The 21,156-nt window shown below is 39.7% G+C and overlaps 1 protein-coding gene across 5 annotated transcripts in view; it reads left to right on the forward strand.

Annotated features, from left to right (window-relative positions):
- The window catches only part of SPPL2A (signal peptide peptidase like 2A), a 48,453-nt gene that overhangs the window by 18,273 nt on the left and 9,024 nt on the right, over positions 1 to 21,156 (forward strand). For 4 of the 5 annotated variants that reach the window (XM_054716232.1, XM_054716235.1, XM_028147853.2 and 1 more), the window contains 9 exons: positions 5,582 to 5,678; positions 6,718 to 6,819; positions 8,359 to 8,440; positions 9,205 to 9,279; positions 13,302 to 13,358; positions 13,553 to 13,606; positions 14,035 to 14,137; positions 14,932 to 15,012; positions 17,841 to 18,001. In XM_054716232.1, coding sequence (XP_054572207.1) covers positions 5,582 to 5,678; positions 6,718 to 6,819; positions 8,359 to 8,440; positions 9,205 to 9,279; positions 13,302 to 13,358; positions 13,553 to 13,606; positions 14,035 to 14,137; positions 14,932 to 15,012; positions 17,841 to 18,001 — 812 coding nt within the window. The remainder of the gene's footprint in view (positions 1 to 5,581; positions 5,679 to 6,717; positions 6,820 to 8,358; positions 8,441 to 9,204; positions 9,280 to 13,301; positions 13,359 to 13,552; positions 13,607 to 14,034; positions 14,138 to 14,931; positions 15,013 to 17,840; positions 18,002 to 21,156) is intronic. The other variant, XM_054716233.1, reaches the window with a different exon arrangement.

Consider the following 21,156-nt stretch of genomic DNA (forward strand, 5'->3'; position numbering starts at 1 on the left):
GGATGGAAATTTGCCATCCCTGGCCAACATACAGTACAAAGAGGAGGTGGTGAGACCAGGGAAAGGGGGAGTGTGTCTGATGAGAACTTGTAAAAACCACCAAAGGCTACAATGCTTATTTGGAGAACATTAAATACTTTTCTGGACTAGAAAATTGAGGCCTTAAGGTTAGTTTCAGCTTATTCAATTTCTCCTGCCATGTGGCAGCAATTTTTAAAGTGTGACCTATTGACATATAGTTCCAATTAGAAAATAATCATTCTTTGAATATCACTCATATTTCGATCTATTGTTGGGAGAGTAGGTTCTAGGGTGTTGTTTGTATTATGTTGTCATTGGATGGCTAATTTTTCTATTTTAATGGTCTTGAATTATTTATGTCTGACCCTCAGTCAATATATTAGTCACTAATTAGTGGTCTTTGATAGAAAAAAAGACATTTCTGTACCCTCTCTTAAAGCATGTTATAATTTTTGGTAAGATATTGTCTTAAACTAATTGCTATTTTAAAAGTTGACACTGCCCTTAACAGTGTGGCTCAGTTGGTTAGGTGTTGTCCTGTGAACCAAAAGGCTGCCAGTTCAATTCTGGTGGGGCACATGCTGGTTGGGCTCAATCCCCAGCAGGAGATATACAAGAGGCAACTGATCAATCAATCGATGTTTCACTCTCATTTGATGTTTCTCTCTCTCCCTCTCTCTCTTATTTCTAAAAATCAGTTTTAAAAATCTTTAAAGTAAACATAAAAGCATACACTGAAAAAAAAAAAATAAGCCTGGTTGGTATTGCACAATGGTTAGGCATTGACCCATGAACCAGGAGGTCACCTGTGTGATTCCTGGTCAGGGCACATGCCCGAGTTGCAGGTTCGATCCCCAGTAGGGGGTGTGTGCAGGAGGCAGCTGAATGATGTTTCTATCTCTCTATCCTTCTTCCTCTCTCCCTAAAATAAATAAAACATTTTTTAAAAAATAAAATAAACTATATACTGTATATAAAAGCCTAAGCAACCGGTCGACTGTTTGCTGTGATGTGCACTGACCACCAGGGGACAGACGCTCAACACAGGAGCTGCCTCCTGGTGGTCAGTGCACTCCCACAGCCAACCTCCCATGATCCTGATCGGCTCTGATTGCTGGCCAGGCCTAGAGACCTCACTTGTGCACGAATTCATGTACCAGGCCTCTAGTATAATATAAAATCAAAAGTTGACCCTGTTTATAAAAGTAATTTTTGATATAGGAGAAAAATCATTAAACCTCAAGGTTATCCCAGAACATGGGATTTAATTATAACTCTGAGAAATCTTATGTGATTATTGTAAGATTTAATTCACCTTTAAGTGGTGAATTAAATCTTATGAATATCACATAAGGCTCAATATGCTGCCTTTTCTTAATATATTAAATAGCTAGAGGCCCAGTGCATGAAAATCATGCACAGGAGTTTCCCTCAGCCCAGCCTGCACCCTCTCCAATCAGACATCCCTCTTGCAATCTGAGACCGCTGGCTCTTAACTGCTCACCTGCCTGCTTGTCTGATTGCCCTAACCACTCTGCCTGCCTGCCTGATTGTTCCTAACCCCTCTGCTTGCCTGCCTGATCACCCCTTACTGCTCCCCTGCCGGGCTAATTGCCCACAACTACTCTCCCCTACTGGCCTGGTTGCCTCCAACTGCTCTCCCCTGCAGGCCTGATCTCGTCCCCAACTGCCCTCCCCTGCCGACCTGATCTCGCCCCCCAACTGCCTTCCCCTGCCAGCCTGATCTTGCCCCCAACTATCCTCTCTGCCTCGGCCCCTACCACCATGGTTTTGTCTAGAAGGAAGTCAGACGTCCGCAAGATGGCCAGTCGACCCGTCTAATTAGCATATTACCCTTTTAGTAGTATAGATAGATTATATAGGATAGGATTGCTTAAATGGGGGGTGGGGGCCCTTTTTCAGGAGGAGATGCTCTTGGCAGACAAAAACACATAATCCCTATATCTGGACTGATAGCCAGCTGTATGCACTATACTACCAAACTGGTCATTAAAAAATTGAACTGCTTTCTTATACTTTAACACCAAACAGCTGTTGCCCTTAAAACCCCTCCTCAGCCCCCACCTTAGGTTCTGCCTTTGCAGTTTACCCAGAGTAGGTTCTGATTGGTCGGTTTATATGCTAGTCAGCGTCAAAAGCTCCCCTTCCTAGGCAGCCATTGGCTCTTCTGGGAAATCCAGAAGGCCCTGCTGACAACTATTTCTCTCTCCGGGCCTATCTCTGGGCCTGATCCACAGTCTCCGCAGGGGCTGCAGATCAGGCCTTGCCTTTCTCTCTGGGCCTAATCCGCAGCCACCCTGGTAGCAGTGAGGTCATTAGACCTCTGGCCTGGCCCCGGGGTAGAGGCTAATGATCTCGCTGCCCCACCTTGCCCCAACCCCCCCCCCCCCCTCCCCGCCTGCCTTCCTGCCACCAGCCTTGCTGTGATAGCAGCCTGTGGGCTGCAGGGGAGGGACCAAGAGGTGCTCCATGCACTTCCTGGTGACTGGTCATCTGTCTGGTCGTTTAGGTCATGACGGCCCTAGGCTATTATTAGTATAGATGGGACTGTACTAAATTGGTAGGGTTCCCCTTACCATTTTATGATTGTCATGCTCAAGGAAGTAACTAAAGGCAGTTATATTAACCAAATTACTTTCCACGCCCAATTATTTTCTTAAGTATAGTATGACACTGAATGAGGCACCTAAAATCTGTTAGGGCCCAAGAGCCTCATTTCCACCAGTGTTGTAAAACTTGGGTTGGAGACCTGTGATAGATGACTTACCAAACTTAATTTGACAATCTTTGACTCTCTATCTTACTATTTATATTATTTATATTACCATATATAACCAAGTAGAGGCTTGATGCACGAAATTCAAGCAAGGGGCTCGGCCCTCACAGCCCCAGCTGCCTCAGCCAGTCCTCACAGCCCCGGCTTCGTCTAGGTCGTCTGGACGGTTGTTCTACTGTTTCAGTCTAATTAGCGTATTGGCTCTTTATTATATAGGATAATTAAAGTAACAACAAATAAGAGTTATATAAAGCTAATTATGTGGCAGATACTTTTCTAAGCATTTTATATATATTAACTTATCTAAATCCTCACAATAACCTTGACATGGATATAATTATATTTCACATTTTAAAACGAAAATCAGGGACTAAAGTAATTTGTCTAAGATAACCAATTAGAAAGTGGCTATTCCTTACTTACCATCTCTAGATTACTTTCTCTTCCTCACCTGCAGAACAGTTATAGTTTTCTGAATTTAGTGGAATTTGAAAAATTCAGATAAAATTTGTGTTTCTATTGTGAAATTTTGATGAAGTTCAGAAAACATATTATTTTTATTTTATTTTAGAGTACAATAAGCCCCCCTATTTTAACAACAAGGAGACCAAATGTTTTTTATTTTAAAGAATTCTCAAATAAGTATAGCTACTATAGAAAAACACTTGTCGCCCTAGCTGGTTTGGCTCAGTGAATGGAGCCTTGGACCTCGGACTGAGGGGTCCCAGGTTAAATACCAGACAAGGGCACATGTCTGAGTTGCAGGCTTGATCCCCAGCTGGGGCATGCAGGAGGCAGCTGATCCATGATTCTCTCTCATGATTGATGTTTCTGTCTCTCTCCCTTCCTCTCCCTTCCTCTCTGATATAAATGGAAATATATTTTTTAAAATACTTAAAAAAAAAAAGAAAAGAAAAACACTTGTCAATTTTAACTGCCTTAGTATCCTCCTATGTAATAAAGAGGTAATATGCAAATTGACCATCACTCCAACATACAAGATGGCCGCCCCCATGTGGTCAAAGATGGCTGCCCTCATGTAGACACAAGATGGCCGGCAGGAGAGGGCAATTGTGGGCAATCAGGCCTGCAGCAGGAGGGCAGTTGGGAGGGACCAGGCCTGGAGGGGAGGACAGTTAGGGGTGACCGGGCCAGCAGGGAGGGCAGTTAGGGGTGACCAGGCTGGCAAGGGAGGGCAGTTAGGGGCCACCAGGCCAGCATGGGAGGGCAGTTGGGGGCAACCAGGCCGGCAGGGGAGGGCAGTTAGGGGCCACCAGGCCAGCAGGGGAGGGCAGTTAGGGGTGACCAGGCCAGCAGGGGAGGGCAGTTAGGGGCGACCAGGCTGGCAAGGGAGGGCAGTTAGGGGTGACTGCGCCAGCATGGGAGGGCAGTTGAGGGTGACCAGGCCGCCAGGGGAGGGCAGTTAGGGATGACCAGGCCAGCAGGGGAGGGCAGTTAGGGGCAACCAGGTCAGCAGGGGAGCAGTTAGGCGTTGATCAGACTGGCAGGGGACATCCCTCGAGGGGTCACACACACACACACACACACACACACACACACACACACACCATGCACGAATTTCATGCACTGGGCCTCTAGTTGTTTCATAACAAAGATGTTTGCTTAAATGGATTTGGTTTTACTGCAGGCCAAGTTATAGATAAATTCGACCTTAGAAAAATATAGACAGCATGGCTAATGTCGAAGGTGTCAGTTCTCATCCCTAAGCTGCATTTTAAAAAGTATTTATGGAATACAGACTGGTGCAGCCACTGTGGAGACAGTATGGAGTTTCCTCAAAAAGTTAAAATGGAACTCCCATTTGACCCAGTAATCCCACTTATAGAACTTTTTCCCAAGAAACCAGAAACACCAATCAGAAAGGATATATACACCTCTATGTTCATAACAGCACAATTTACAAGAGCTAAGATTTGGAAACAACCTAAGTGCCCATTAACGGATTGGTAGATTAAAAACTGTGGTACATCTATACAATGGAATACTATGCCGCTATAAAAAAAGAAGGAACTTTTTTACCATTTGCAGCAGCAGGGATGGAACTGGAGAGCATTATGCTAAGCAAAATAAGCCAGTTGGAGAAAGATAAATACCACATGATCTCACTTCATGTGGGATACAATGATCAACATAATTTGATGAACAAAAATAGATCCAGAGCCAAAGGCAGGGGAGATGGGGGGGACAAAGAGCAACCAAAGGACATGTATACATGCATATTAGCATAACCAATGGACACAGACACTGAGTTGGTGGGGCTTGCCCGAGGTGGGAATGGTTGGGGCAGGGGGGTCCAATCGGGGGAAAAAGGAGACATATGTAAAACTTGAGACAATTTAAAAAATTTTTAATTTAATTTTTAAAAAGTGTTTATAATGGCTTATTCATTCTCCTATTTCTTACATTAAAATTAAATACTCATAAATGTCTACAACTCCCTTGATAGAAATCTTTAACAAACATGTCAGTTTGAATAATAGTAAATTTAGAGCCAGCTTCACCTCCTTAAGCAATCATCCTTCCAATGATTAAAGGAATTAAAACAACACAAATTACTCTTAAAAACGCAAGATCTAAATATTTTCAGTTTAGTAACCAATTCAGATCATAATATGGTCAGTGCATTGAAAGTATTGTGATCCAATGAGAAAGCTAAAGAATTAATATTGCTTTGTAAATATTTTCTTGTCACATTTTTTTTCTGTTCTCATTTAATTTAGTGTCTTGTGTTTTTTTTTCTAGTTTATGTTATGATAGCAATTTTCTGCATAGCATCAGCAATGAGTCTATACAACTGTCTTGCTGCACTAATTCGTAAGATTCCATATGGACAATGCACGTATGTATTTCTTATGAGGCATCCTGTAATGTTGGTTTTTGTAATATAAAACAACTAGAAGCCCGATGCATGAAGATTCGTGCTAGAATGGGCTTTCCTTTCCCTGGCTGCCATCCACTGCCTTTCCACACTGGCCCAGCCCCTTTCTGCTCAGGCCCCGGAGCCGCCTCTTTCCGCTCCAGGAGCTGCCTCTTTCCACTCTGGCCCCGCCTTCCCACACTGCCCAGAGGCCCTGAGAGACCAGGGGTGGGGCAGAATGCCTTCGTTGTCTCCATGGCAATGACACAAGCCTCCCACCCCCATCACTCGGTGCCTGTTTATGCAAATTAACCACCATCTTTGTTGGGTTAATTTGCATATCACTCCTGATTGGCTGGTGGCATAGCGGAGGTACAGTCAATTTATATGTTTGCCTATTATTAGGTAAGATACAAGAAAAAGTAGGAGTCTTATTTTAAATCCTTGCAGTTTAGTATACATGTGGCTATTTAAGTTTAAATTAATTAAAATTAAATAAGATTTAAAATTTAGTTCCTCAGTTTCATTAGCCACATTTCAAGTGCTAAATTGCCACATGACCAGGCCGTTGTGGCTCAGTGGTTGAGTGTCAACCTATGAACCAAGTTTGATTCCCGGTTAGGGAACATGCCCAGGTTGTGGGCTTGATCCCCAGTGGATAGCATCCAGGAGGCAGCTAATCAATGATTCTCTCTCATCATTAATGTTTCTGTCTCTCTCTCCCTCTCCCTTCTTTCTCTGAAATCAATAAAAATGTATTTTTAAATAAATAAAATAAAATAAATTGCCACATGGAGCCCCAATATGGAATATTTCTATCATCACAGAAGGTTCTATTGAACTGATGCACTTTTTATTATTTATTATGTTTTATTTAAAATCAAGACTTTTAAATTGGTATTGCAATAGCTTTCTTGTGACTGTGGTTAATATTTGTCGTTTATCACAGTAAATAAATATTTTCTTTCATCTGCAAGGTAAACTAACCTATTCCCATCTGTTTCTTTTGTTGTCATTTTAGGTTTGTGTGTCGTGGCAAAAGCATTGAAGTGAGACTTATTTTTCTCTCTGGACTGTGCATAGCAATAGCTGCTGTTTGGGCCGTGTTTAGAAATGAAGATAGGTATAAGTACTTTATTTGCTTTTAGATTATGGATGGATTATTTTATGTCTTGTCCTGATAATTACAGATAGCCCTCGGGTTACGTCAGACTCAACGTATGTTGTTTCGTGGTTACATCGCCATCTCCCATTTATTTATTTTTAAAAAAAAAGTTCCGTCATTTCTACGTATGTTCATATGTGCTTTGTGCTTTATGTTTTTTTTATTACTTATTTACCACAAGTAAAGGTCAGGAATTGTTATCTTTTTTTTAATTTTTTGTTTACTGTTTCACTTCATTACTGCTGTGTATGTGCTCCATGTGAGTGATGTAGGTGCTTATATAGGTGGGTTCCGACTTACAGCAAAAATCGCGTTACGTTGCGCCATAGGAACGGATCTCGAACGTAACTCGAGGACCTACTGTATTCATTATGATTATTATGGAAGTTTTTGCTTTTATCCCAGAATACCATAGTCTTGAAAAAAGTTACTTGTTAAATAAGCAGATTTTGTGTTAATGGATTTGAGGTCATATAGAGAAGGAAATATGAATCATAATTTAAACATCTAAGCTAAAATAGACTTAATTACGTATATACTTAATTATGATGTAGACATAATTAAGTACACCATGGAGTACAGTGCAGCTATAAAGAATGAAGATCTCTGTGAATTGATATGCAGTCATTTCCAGAATATATTTTTAAGTGAAAAAAGTGCAAAAGAATATAAGTATACTAAAGTAGGCTACCTCTTATTTAATAAAGAAGGAGATATAAGAAAAATATACAGGTATTCATCCATTTACAGGAAGGATAACCAGAAAAAAATTATATTTAAGTTTATTTAATGTTTTATTAATGAAATTAGTAAAGTCCAAAGGATTTAATACCCTAAAATTTGGGAGCAAAGTTCATACATTTTAAGCAGCTTCAGGTAAGATAAATCAATTGGGAATTATCCATATCAATTTCTGATAGAGTATGTTGCATAGCTCTTGTTTCCTTTATGTTCTAGCTACCTATCCTTTGTTATACGTGACCTTTCTAGAAAGAGACATGTGTAAATTCAAAGATTAAAGATAAATATGCATTTGTGTCTGATATACATTCTTCTGAGCTAGTCTTTCAACTTTTTCTTAGTATAGTAGTATTAATTATTCTATTAAGGCAGTAAATTACTCAATATGGAAAATAGGAGAGGTTTTTTATTTTATTTGTATAATTGCTGCTTGATTATTGAATAATCAAATCATAGCAATTGAACAATTTTACTTTAGTGATCTCTTCTTTTGAAAAGTTCCATCTGAGGAATAGACTGACATATCTCAGAGGGGAGGGCGGTGGGGGGATGGGAAAAGATTAACCAAAGAACTTACTGCCTATTTGCACAGCCCAAGGACACAGATAATAGTGGGGTGAAGGCTTGGGGTGGGGTGGGGGCTGGGTGGAGAGGGAAGTGGGGGGAAAATACTGTCAACAACAAAAAATAAACTTAAAGAATAGTTCCATCTGAAAATAACTGGATAAAATAATAGGTAACTTCTTTTGATTTTAGGTGGGCTTGGATTTTACAGGATATCCTGGGAATTGCTTTCTGCCTGAATTTAATTAAAACACTGAAGTTACCCAACTTCAAGGTAAGGTATACTACTCTGACAGCTAAAATAATTGTTTCTTTTTATGTTTTTTAGATTATTATTGATTTTAGAGAGAGAGAGGAAGCCGAGAGAGAGAAACATGGATGTGAGAGAAACATCAATCAGTTGCCTCCCATATGAGCCCTGACTAGGGATCAAACCTGCAACCTAGGTATGTGCCCTGACCAGGTATTGAACCTGCAGCCTTTTGGTGTGTGGGACAATGCTCCAACCAACTGAGCCACTTGGCCAGGGCGATAATATTTTCTTTTTAAAACAACTTTACTGAGGTGTAATTTACATATAATAAAATGCACCCATCTTAACTGTGAAGTTTATTGAAATTTTACAAATGTATAACTTTGTAACCACCGTCACAATCAAACAACATATCTCTTCAAAAGCTCTATCATGCCCTTTTGCAATCAATCCTAAACCGCAGTCCCAGGTAACCACTGATTTGCTAGCTAAAATATTTTAAATCATTTACATAATATGCCTAATTTAGAAAATTCTTACAGGACTAAATATCAGGGAAGAACATTTCTTTGATTCATTGATTCTTTTTTTTATATAAAAAGAATAGGATAAAGAACATAGAAGTTTTAATGGGGTTTGTAGACTAAAACTACAAATAGTAATAACCATTAATGCTTTTAAAAATAGTGTTCAAATGTATGTTCACATGTTTATTTATAACTTGAAAAATAATCTCTTAATTTAGATATGGGAAGTTTGACCTTTAAATTTGTTTCTTTCAACAGTCATGTGTGATACTTCTAGGCCTTCTCCTCCTCTATGATGTGTTTTTTGTTTTCATAACACCATTCATCACAAAGGTATGATATTTTGAAACCCATGAGAAACATGCTAAAAGACGAGAATCTTAAACCTGCTCTTAGACTATTGGTTTTGCAGATGTTTACCCTGAGTGAGTTCTAATTCTCTTAAGAAAACTGTCATTGAAATTAGCCTTTTAATGGATGATTTTTTCCATTAAAGCCTTTAAGCCATTCTGCTAAATAAAAAATGTCTCCTGACTGATGTGAATGTGAGAATATCTATAAACTTGCTTCCTAATCTTTTTAAAGTATCTTTTCTTATTATTGTGAAACAGTAAATGTTTGCTATCGATAAAATAGACCACAATAATGATGAAAATGTGGCATTGCTACTCCCATTTCTGTAGCTGTCATTGAGGGCACCACGTCGGAAATCTGAAGACCTAACGTGTGCCCGCGTAACTCGATAAGTCAGATAGCTCTTTGTGCTTCAGTTTCCTAATCCGTTGTGTGAAGGCATGTTACTAGCATTTCATCCTCCCTCTTCCATCAGTAAAATTCTTTTGGTTGCAACTAACAGAACCCAACCTACCCTTTCTGTACCAAAAAGGTCCCATCTATCCAAGCTGTGTGTAGAGGCCAGGATGGGGCTGGCCTCAGCAGAAACTAGACGCAGGGCTACATCTGCTCCCTTTCTGCTTCTGTCCATGTGTTCATGGTCTCAGACTGGATTTTTCCATGATGTTAGTTATAACAACTGGCATCTCCTAGGTCAGTGGTCAGCAAACTCATTAGTCAACAGAGCGGCAAACCGCGGCTTGTGAGCCGCAGTTTGCCGACCACTGTCCTAGGTCATCTGTTTGCAGCTCTGCCACTAGCTCCTCAATAAAATGAAGATGCTGTTCTCAGAATAAGGGAGAGGTGTTGGGTGAATGTGGTAGTCTTTCATTATTTGCCCAATTTTTCTACTTTGTCCCTATTCCTATCTCATGAATATTTTTTAAATTATTGTTTAATTCTCCCACTTCTCCTATTTTATTTTGCGTCTCGCTTTGTAACTTTCTATCATCTCTTTATCCTTTGTCACTTTCACATATTTAATATTTGATATTATAATCACTACTTTTCCCCCATTAGTTCCTTATCCATTCTTTAGCCCCTGCCATCTATAAAATCACTGTAAAACTCTGCACTTCCAGTAGGTACTTGCTATAATGGTGTAAGCCAAGCATGTGCCCCATTGGGGAGCTAACATTGCCCCAAGTCACAGCTATCCCAACTGTCTTACTAGCACCTTTCTGTGCCTTGATGATGAGCCATTTGACTAATTGACTTCATTTGCAATAATACCCTACAAAAGTATAGAACTAGTATTACGGATTATAAAGTTCTTAACTTATTAAAGCATTTTTTTAAAGTTCTATTTAAAGTTGCCCTAGCTTGTATCAACGTATTTGGTTTAATAAAATGATTCTGTAAGGCACTCCATCAGAGATCTTATAATGAAAGTAAACCATTCTCTCTAGAAAGCCATTGTCATAGGTCAACAGATTGTCATAGCATATGACACATAAATTTTACAGTGGCTATAGCTATATAAATTCTTGTTTTAAAATAAATTTTCCTTTCTGTTTTAACACTAGTATCACTTTTTAAATGTCAAACGTGTCTTCTAGCAAACTATTTCCAATCTCTATACATAAAAAGTTTTTGAATTTTAAAAGTATAGGGTAATAATAGAGATGTCTTTGAGCCCTCTTTCTTCCTTCTGTGCTTAGGGAATTCTTTATCTCCTTTTTTTCCATCTTAGTTCCCACCAACTAGGAATTCCTAGTAGTCTGATCAGGTGGAAAGATTGAAGTGCTCTTTGCTCTGTTCACTGTTACAGATTTACTTTAACACTGTCTTCTCAGTCTGGTTTGTTTTTATTGAAGTTATAGACCTTTTAGTAGGTAACTGAAAATGAAAATCAGATATGCAATTTCTTATTTTTGTTGTTCTCACTGAAAATTTCAAGGATTAAATATTGGACAGTCTAAATATGTTCTCAACCCTGGTATTAGTAAACTTTTAATGAGTTAGCAGGGCCGGTGTCTATTAGTGCTGACAATAAGAGCCTGTCTTCATTTTTGTTGTTAATCCTCTCCCGAGGATATTTTGCCATTGATTTTTAGAGAGAGTGGAAGGAAGGGGGAGAGACAGAGAGAGAGAAACATCGGTGTGAGAGAGATACATCAATTGGTTGCTTCCCCACACGCAACCTGACGAGGGCTGGGGATTGAGCCTGTAACCAGGTACGTGCCCTTGACCAGAATCGAACCTGGGCCCCTTCAGTCTTCGGGCTGATGCTCTATCCACTGAGCCAAACCAGCTAGGGCATCATTTTTTATTTCATACACCATGGTTTTTGTTATATTATTTTGCAGTTACTCAAATATCTTGGACTGTTTGAGAGGATATCAATGATGTTCTTCAGTTAAATGTTTTAAATAACAATTAGAAAACAAGCCAAATTCTTTTAACTGACAATTGAATCACATGATGGGAGATTGCTGTAAGGAACTGGATTCAATATTAGTTTATTTTTCTAAACTCTGTAACTTAACCCTCCAGTAACCCGAAGCTTAACATGAGGAAAAGATTTCTATAGCTCGGGACTTTAACCTTCTTTCTACTTAGCTCAGGTATCAGCAAAGTACTCCTAAAAACACTCCAGTGATGTCTCCTTTGCACCCACCCACATGTAAAATATTATTGTTAGTAAATCAATTTTCCTAAACTTCAGCATTAATTTACCTTCCCACTAACTTGTTTGGTGACATTATTTATCCTAATATGAAGCTCGCTACCTCAGAATGTTTCCCCTCTCCACAGCAAACTTGGCTGGCAGGAAATAACTTTTTAATGAGCTCGTCACAGAGCCCACATAACAGCCTGAGCCAGACACAAGGGAGAGAACTCAGCTAAGGTTAATGTTTTGATTGGGACATAGAAGTGGGCAGGGCTGACATTGGACAGGAGTTAGGCTAGAGAAGCATCTCAGGTTCTTTAGGGCTGGTCTCTTCAAGTTTGGTTTCACTGTTTTGTTACTGTGGGGAGTAGCCAGAGATCAAATGTATATTTCTTCAAATAAAGTTACCAATATTGGCCGAAACCGGTTTGGCTCGGTGGATAGAGCATCGGCCTGCAGACTGAAAGGTCCCAGGTTCGAGTCCGGTCAAGGGCATGTACCTTGATTGCGGGCACATCCCCAGTAGGGGGTTGTGCAGGAGGCAGCTGATCGATGTTTCTCTCTCATCAATGTTTCTAACTCTCTATCCCTCTCCCTTTCTCTCTGTAAAAAATCAATAAAATATATATATTTTTAAAAAGTTACCAATATTGAATACAAATCTAAATATTAAAAAATTAATATTTCTTGTGTCCCCATTAATTGTTATCACTAAAAATGACTAAGGACACACAATATATATGACATAATATAACTAAAAGCAGAAAAATTTATAGCCCATTAGAAATGCTAGAAATGAGTTGTCAATACAGACCAGTGCTCAAAGCTTCACTTGAATAAGCTGTATATGGTTTATCTGTCAGTTTCTGAAAATTGTTGAGTTCTGAGAAAGTGGAACAGTGTTGCTAGGTGGATTTTGTTTCAGATTACTCCAATTTTTGCTATCTACAGAGACTGTTTTAGGAAAAAGTGTATTTTATTTTATTTAGTTTTAAAATATTTTTTAATTGATTTCAGAGAGGAAGGAAGAGGGAGAGAGAGAGAGAGAGAAAGAGAGGGAGAGAGAAACATCGATGATGAGAGAGAATCATTGATCGGCTGCCTCCTGCACACCCCTTGCTGGGGATCAAGCCCACAACCTGGGCATATGTCCTGACCTGGAATAGAACTGTGACCTCCTGGTTCATACATTGGCACTAACCATTGTACCACAGCAGCTGGGCTTTGGGTGCATTTAAAAAAATTAATTTATGGTAGGCCATAATCCACAGGGCCAAATCATTCTTGAATACTGTCAGATTGTTCTCTTTAAATGATTGGACAATTTCTTTCATCTTTTCAATTTTAGAACGGCGAGAGTATCATGGTTGAACTTGCAGCTGGACCTTTTGGAAATAATGAAAAGGTAGCGATGGCAGTTAAACAGAACTGGCTGCCAGTGTATGTATGTGTGTCCAGTAAATAATTTGCCTTCCTGTGTAATTAATTGGTCATGTAGTGCATGTTAAGGTATTGTTAAACTTTATTTCTCACAAAATATAGCCCTTTTCTTAGTTATTCTAAATTATTAAATACCTATTGACTTGGGTTTCATCCTAGAATGATGGAAACTTGGTGGAAGCCACTGCTCAACCCTCAGCTCCCCATGAGAAAGTAAGGATTGTATTTCAGATATGTTCATTGGACTTTAAATTATAGCCTCTGAGACAAGACTCTTCTTTGGGGGAAAAAAATCCAGATTGCCAAAAAAAAACAATCTGTTTCAAGGCCTGAGTCATATTTTTGCTAAAAATAGAAAAGAGATTAGATGTGGGGATATTAGAATTAATACTGTTAACCCTACACGTGTTTCATTTTTCCAAAACTACATGTCTCTTTCTTTCAAGCTTCCTGCACATTCAGAATATATGTGTCTAGTTTATGTTTTCTAATTTCAAGTTCTTCTAAATGTCAGTTTTAAAATGTTAAAACAGTCATTCTAATATTAATTCTTCCTTTTCTAAAAGGTATGGTTAAAGATTCCCAAGAGGGTTTATTGGTGACCCTTGTTTTTTCTTCTTCTTTTTTTTTAATAATTACAGTTACCAGTAGTCATCAAAGTACCAAAGCTGGCATATTTCTCAGTAATGAGTGTATGCCCCATGCCAGTTTCCATATTGGGTTTTGGAGACATTATTGTACCAGGTAAGCAATTGTTTGTAACAATTTCAGTAAAAAATACACATCATTTCAATTTGTCAAATGTATAGTATTTGTTAAAAGTTACCGACTCTGTATTAAGTATTTCTTGGCTATCGCTAGAGCTGGGATCAGTGATAAAGAAAAAGGCATTTTGAGTGGTAGAATACAAGCCCAGTTGGTAACAACCAAAGTATATCTTCCATGGCTCAAAAAGTCTCTTGGAGGAAGCAACTAGGATCAGTTTGACCCTCTTCCTTAAGGAAGTATAATATATTCAAAACTCTTTTTAAAAGTTTAATTTAATAATACCAAATATATTATAATTTCTGTTATTTCTGTTTTAAAATTATAGTTATGTTTTAGGAAAAGTGATTTAGTTATGATTTAGGAAAAGTGATTTAGAAACATAGTAAACATTGCCCTATAGGGTACTGTAATAAAAAACAATATAACATATGGAGTTGACCAGCTTTTAACATGTCTTCTCTGACAATTATTACAGCTCTGCATTATTTTCTTCACTAGGCTACCTATAGAATAAACTTCACCCTAGCCTACTAAAAATATAGTTTAGAAGTAATTAATATTTCTTTGTCCTTCCTCACCTTCCTTACCGTTTCCCTGAGTCCTAAGTGCCTGTGGATGCGTAAAAAGTACTAGCTCTTATGAAAAATACACACACACACCAAAAAAACGTGTTATTTACATAGTAAAGCCAAGTAGAGAGAAAATATAACAGTGTTGTATTATGAGTTGTGGTGGTTTTAAGAAAATAACGTGGAGTGTTTTCTTTTAAGGCCTGTTGATTGCATACTGTAGAAGATTTGATGAGCAGACTGGTTCTTCCTCTTCTATATACTATGTCTCATCCACAATTGGTAACTTCTTCTTATTATTATTACTAGAGGCCCGGTGCACGAAATTCATGCATGGCGGGGGGGGGGGGGCGGGTGTCCCTTAGCCCAGCCTGCATCCTCTCCAATCAGGGACCCCTCGAGGGATGTCCAACTGCCCGTTTAGGCCCGATCCCTAATAAGATCGGGCCTAAACGGGCAGTTGGACATCCCTCTCACAATCCAGGACTGCTGGCTCACAACTGCTCGCCTGCCTGCCTTCCTGATTGCCCCTAACTGCTTCTGCCTGCCAGCCTGATCACCCCCTAACCACTCCCCTGCCAGCCTGGTCACCCCTAACTGCCCTTCCCTGTCGGCCTGGTCACCCCTAACTGCCCTCCCCTGAAGGCCTGGTCATCCCCAACTGCCCTTCCCTGCAGGCCTGGTCACCCCCAACTGCCCTTCCCTGCAGGCATGGTCATCCCTAACTGCCCTCCCCTGCAGGCCTGGTCCCCCCAACTTCCTTCCCCTGCAGGCCCGGGTCCCCCCCAACTGCCCTTCCCTGCAGGCCCTGTCGCCCCCAACTTCCCTCCTCTGCCGGCCTGATCACCCCTAACTGCCTGCCCTCCCCTGAAGGCTTGATCGCCCCCAACTGCCCTTCCTTGCAGGCCTGGTCCCCCACCCCAACTGCTCTCCCCTCCTGGCCTGGTCCCTCCCAACTGCCCTTCCCTGCTGGCCATCTTGTGGTGGCCATCTTGTGTCCACATGGGGGCAGCCATCTTTGACCACATGGGGGCAGCCATCTTGTGTGTTGAAGTGATGGTCAGTTTGCATATTACTCTTTTATTAGATAGGATGTTGAATTGTGTTATATGTAGGAAAAGGTAGAGGTCTAAAAATAAGGAGCTCTAAATTCTAATTCGTCATGACTAACTAATAAGTAAGACAAATATTTTTTTCCTGTCAAAAAGGAATAATTATACTTTACTACCTACTTTACAAGGTTTTTGAGGCTTAACAAGGAAATTATATGTGAAAGAAAAACATTACATTTTATATGTAAGATGCTTATTAGAGCACCTGGCACACAAGTAGTCAAATGATATAATACTAGATTAAAAAAAATACTGTATGGATAACTATGTATTTATATAAATGAATTTATGGCACAATAACATCTCACCTAGAACAGCAAGTATTTGTTACTTACCTCTCTGTTTCTATTGTTGAGAACAAACAGGAGCAGGAAGGAAGCCAAAAATACTACTTCTGGACATATCAAATATATATATATCAAAGTCCATACACCAGAGTTCTTTTAGGTAAATGGCCTGCACCAGAGCCATTTACTAGTAGGTACTGTTCTAGCAAGGTTTTCAATTCCATAGTCGAATTAAATCTAGAAAATTAAAAGTGTAGGTTAGCAGTAGAGAAGGGTGTTGCTAGAAATAGGTAACCTGATAACTAGAAACAATAAGTGAATGAAGAGATAAAAAATGAAAAAAGGAGAGCAATCTGAGGCCATTAAGTGTGTACTCTCTAAGGGCATTAACAAATTAAGAGTCTAGCACAGTTACTGTGATACAATAAAAGAACACTCGGTGAAAAGGTGAATAATAGGGACTGTGTCAGTTCTGCTGTGTCACTGGCCAGCTCACTTCACTTCCCTGGTCCTCCATTGCCTCATCTGTAAAATGAGGAGGTAGACTCAGTTGTCTGTAAAGGCCCTTCCAGCTCCAATATTCTCAGATTCCATGTTCAAAATGAGACCCTGAGTCATTAAGAAAAGATGAAATGATATTTGGTATTCTCTTGTTGCACAAGACCAGGAAATATATAATCAATGTGAGGAAGATTTTTTTCAAAGCAACCGTTAGTACCTATAGGTCCAAATTTTAGTTATCTAAAATGTGAGACAACTCACCGAAACCGGTTTGGCTCAGTGGATAGAGCGTCGGTCTGCGGACTGAAAGGTCCCAGGTTCGATTCCGGTCAAGGGCATGTACATTGGTTGCGGGCACATCCCCGGTAGGGAGTGTGCAGGAGGCAGCTGGTCGATGTTTCTCTCTCATCGATGTTTCTAGCTCTCTGTTCCTCTCCCTTCCTCTCTGTAAAAAATCAATAAAATATATATATATTTTAAATAATAATAAAAAAATAAATAAAATGTGAGACAACTCAAAATCCTTAATGGTAACAGATACATGAGACTTTCTTGAATTATTATATTTATGATTGATGGTTAGTATTTATACTAACCAGTTTCCAGATTTTTCAAAAGCCCTATAGAGTGTCTCTCCTAATTACTGTCTAGGAAAATAATGAAATTATGAAAAGAAGTCATAGGGTAAAATCGTCCTCAAATACTTGAAAACCAGTACTTCAACTAGGGATTTAAAAAATCCACCTTTGGAGGTCACGGTTCGATTCCCAGTCAGGTCACATGCCTGGGTTGCAGGCTTGATCCCCAGTAGGTGATGTGCAGGAGGCAGCTGATCCCTGATTCTCTCTCATCACTGATGTTTCTGTCTCTCTCTCTCTCTCTCCCTCTTCCTTCCTCTCTGGAATCAATACAAATATTAAAAAAAAAAAAAAAGTCCTAGCTGTTTTGGCTCAATGGACAGAGGGTCACCCTGCAGACTGTAGGGTTCCAGGTTCGTTTCCAGTTAAAGGCACAGGCTTGGGTTGTGGGCTCGATCCTCAGTAGGGGGCGTGCAGGAGGCAGCCGATCAGTGATTCTCTCTCATCATTGATGTTTCTGTCTCTCCTCCCTTCCTCTCTCTGAAATCAATAAAAATGTATTTTTTTAATCTTTTAAAATCCACCTTTGGAAGCATTCAGAAATGACTGATATTTGGTATTCTTTTTTGCAGCCTATGCTGTTGGCATGATAATTACCTTTGTTGTTCTGGTGCTGATGAAAAAGGGGCAGCCTGCTCTCCTCTATTTAGTACCGTGCACACTTATTACTGCCTCAATTGTTGCTTGGAGACGTAAAGAAATGAAAAAGTTCTGGAAAGGTAGCAGCTATCAGGTATGTGCTTGTATTTTAGATGCCAAGTTATCTTATGAAATAATTCAGTGACTAACTTTGGCTGGAACTGCCTATATATATCTAAGCTTTTATGTGCCAAATATTTATCTTGGATCTCTCAGGATGTCCTTTAAGTTTTTTCCACTACTGCCCCTTCCTGTCCACCTGCTGCATCATCAGTTTTCATCACCACTGCAATCTGATGCCAAAATCCTGGTGACTCAGGAAGGAGTGGGAGGGCATCAGGAAAAAGCAAAACACATTTCGACATGTTTTCAGAATGCACACAAAAGTAGACTTCATGGAATATAAAACTATGTTTACTGAATTTTGAGACTGACATTAGCTATTTATAGTGAGGGTCCTAAGGTTTTGAAGATAAAAAGTATACCCTTGCTCTGGCCAGTGTGGCTCAGTTGGTTGGAGCTTCATCCCTTATAACAAAAGGTTGCAAGTTCGATCCCAGGTTGGTCATGTACAGAAGGCAACTGATTGATGTTTCTCTCTCTGTTTCCTTCCCTTCCCCTTCCCCTCTCTCTAAAATCATTTAAAAAAATATCTTCAGGTGAGGATTAAAAAAAAAAAGTATACCCTCTTCAACATCTAAATGGGCCTAAATAAATTAAATAGGGCACTCATTTCAGATTGACCTTTTTGTAAAATTCCAGGACACAAAAAAATCTTAATACCAGACTACTGTGTTTGAGTTGTGTCTTCATTGAAGTTAAACTCCTTTCTTCTTTTTCTGAATGTCTTGGTATTCCACTAAAGTCTGTTTGCATTGAAATGAAAGAGGGTTGGGAAACCCTAGCCATTGAGGTCAGGGTCATGGCATTGATCCCTTCACGAGGCAGTTAGTGCTGCTTTGCCCTATTACAACAAACTGCACTCCTCATCCACCCCCATGCATGTGTGTCGTGGTCACATGAACAAAACAGAGGTACTTTGGGTGGATGACGCAATTCTATTAGTAGATAAACAGTCCAAAGTTCACATTCATCTTGTAGTTGGTCTGTAGTATCATCTTTATTTAACAAGAGGTGATTAACACATTAAGTTAGACCAGTTGGAAAAGCACTGGTCTGGAATTCTTTTTGGATAAATTTTGTAATTTCTCTGAGACTTAGATAGAAGTAACAACACCTGCCTTACCTACCTCACAATGCCATTGTCTCAAAATGTAGTATTTATACACATAGAATTAGTTTATAGTCACAAGATCTGTGACTAAACTAGTAAGATAGCTTGCAACTTTTCCATTAAGAGGACACAGAATTTTTACTTTTACAGATTTAAAAAAATAAAATATGTCCTACGACACATATTCTACTACTATAATAGCCTTTGAAAGCCACAACCCAATAAGTGCTCTTCATCATCATTTTTTAAAAATACATTTTTATTGATTTCAGAGAGAAAGGGAGAGGGAGAGAGAGAGAAATATTAATGATGAGTGAGAATCATTGATTGGTTGCCTCCTGCACATCCCTTACTGGGAATCGAACTGTGACCTCATGGTTCATAGGTCAACACTCAACCACTGAGTCACACCAGCCAGGCTCTTCGTCATCATTTTTTTAAAATAATTTTATAGCCGAAACCGGTTTGGCTCAGTGGATAGAGCATCGGCCTGCGGACTCAAGGGTCCCAGGTTCGATCCCGGTCAAGGGCATGTACCTTGGTTGCCGGCACATCCCCAGTGGGGGGTGTGCAAGAGGCAGCTGATCAATGTTTCTCTCTCATCGATGTTTCTAACTCTATCCCTTTCTCTTCCTCTCTGTAAAAAATCAATAAAATATATTTTAAAAAATAATAATAATAATTTTATATTTTTTCATTTAGCAAATATTTATTGAGCAGTTCTGTGACCCAGGTACTATTTTAGCTGGTGATAAAATATGAACAAGTTAGAAACAGGTCTAGTCTCATGGCCTCTTAGAAGTGAGAGTGCCATGGGGGATACAGATGGAGTCACTAATGATACAGTGTGATAAATGTACTAGTTATGGTAGGTGCCATGAAAGCTAGCAGGGGACACCCAGTGCTTGTAGGTTCATGACCGAGTCAAAGGTGATTTGGGGAAGGCTTTAAAGAATGTTAAATTTGCCCGGGCAGTGTTGCTCAGTGGTTGGGTGTTGACCTATGAACCAGGAGGTCACGGTTCGATTCCCAGTCAGGGCACATGCCCAGGTTGGGGGCTGGATCCTCAGTAGGGGGCATGCAAGAGGTATCTAATCAATGATTCTCTCTCCCTCTCCCTCTCCCTTCCTCTTCCTGAAATCAATAAAAATATATTTTTTTTTTTTTAATTTTTAACTTTATGTTGAGACTTTAACTGAGCCAGGTGTTCCACGTTGAGGGAACCATGTCTTCAAAGACTCGAGGAAGCGAGCATGGCACTTTCTATGAACCAGATGTGGTTTAGGATGACTATAATGTTGAGTAAGCATAGGGGAGCTGTAAGAAATGAAAACTGGGGAAGGAAACAAGGGTAGGAACCTGTAGGATCTTATAAGCCATGTTAAAGCGTTTGAATACTGTGCTAAGAACATTTGGAACCATTTAAGGGTTTTAAGAAATTTAGAGTGTTGCTCAGTAGTTAGAGTGTCAGCCTGCTCACCAAAGGGGCTCGGGTTCAGTTCCTGGTGCCAGCTATTACAATGAGAAGCAATGGTAGCCAGAATTAGGAAGGCAGTGCGATTGAGAGAGGCGAACAAAGTCAAGAGAAATTAAGAGGCACGATTAAAGGGATGTAATGCAATTGATAGAAGTGAGCAAAGTCAAGAGAAATAAAGTAATAATTAATGAGGTGTGGTAATAGATTCAATGGAGGGGGAGGAGAAGGAAGTGGAGTCCAAGGTTTCTGGCTTAAGTAACTGAGTGGGTGGATGGTGATACCATTCACTGAGATAAAGAAGGGCAGCAAATTTGAGGAAAAAGATGATAAATTCAGTGTTGGACAAGTTAAATGTTGAATATGAATTTAATTTTGAACATTTCAAAATATCTATAGGACCACCAGGAAGAAATACTAGGCAGTTGAATAAATGTCCCCTGATGTGCAGAAGACAGACCAAAGTAGAGATAGAAATTTGGGAGTGTCATCAGCATACTTAAAGAGTGAGTGAGAGCATAGAGGGAGAGAAAAGACTCAG

This window comes from Eptesicus fuscus, chromosome 5, assembly GCF_027574615.1.
Source record: "Eptesicus fuscus isolate TK198812 chromosome 5, DD_ASM_mEF_20220401, whole genome shotgun sequence".
Lineage (NCBI taxonomy): Eukaryota > Metazoa > Chordata > Mammalia > Chiroptera > Vespertilionidae > Eptesicus > Eptesicus fuscus.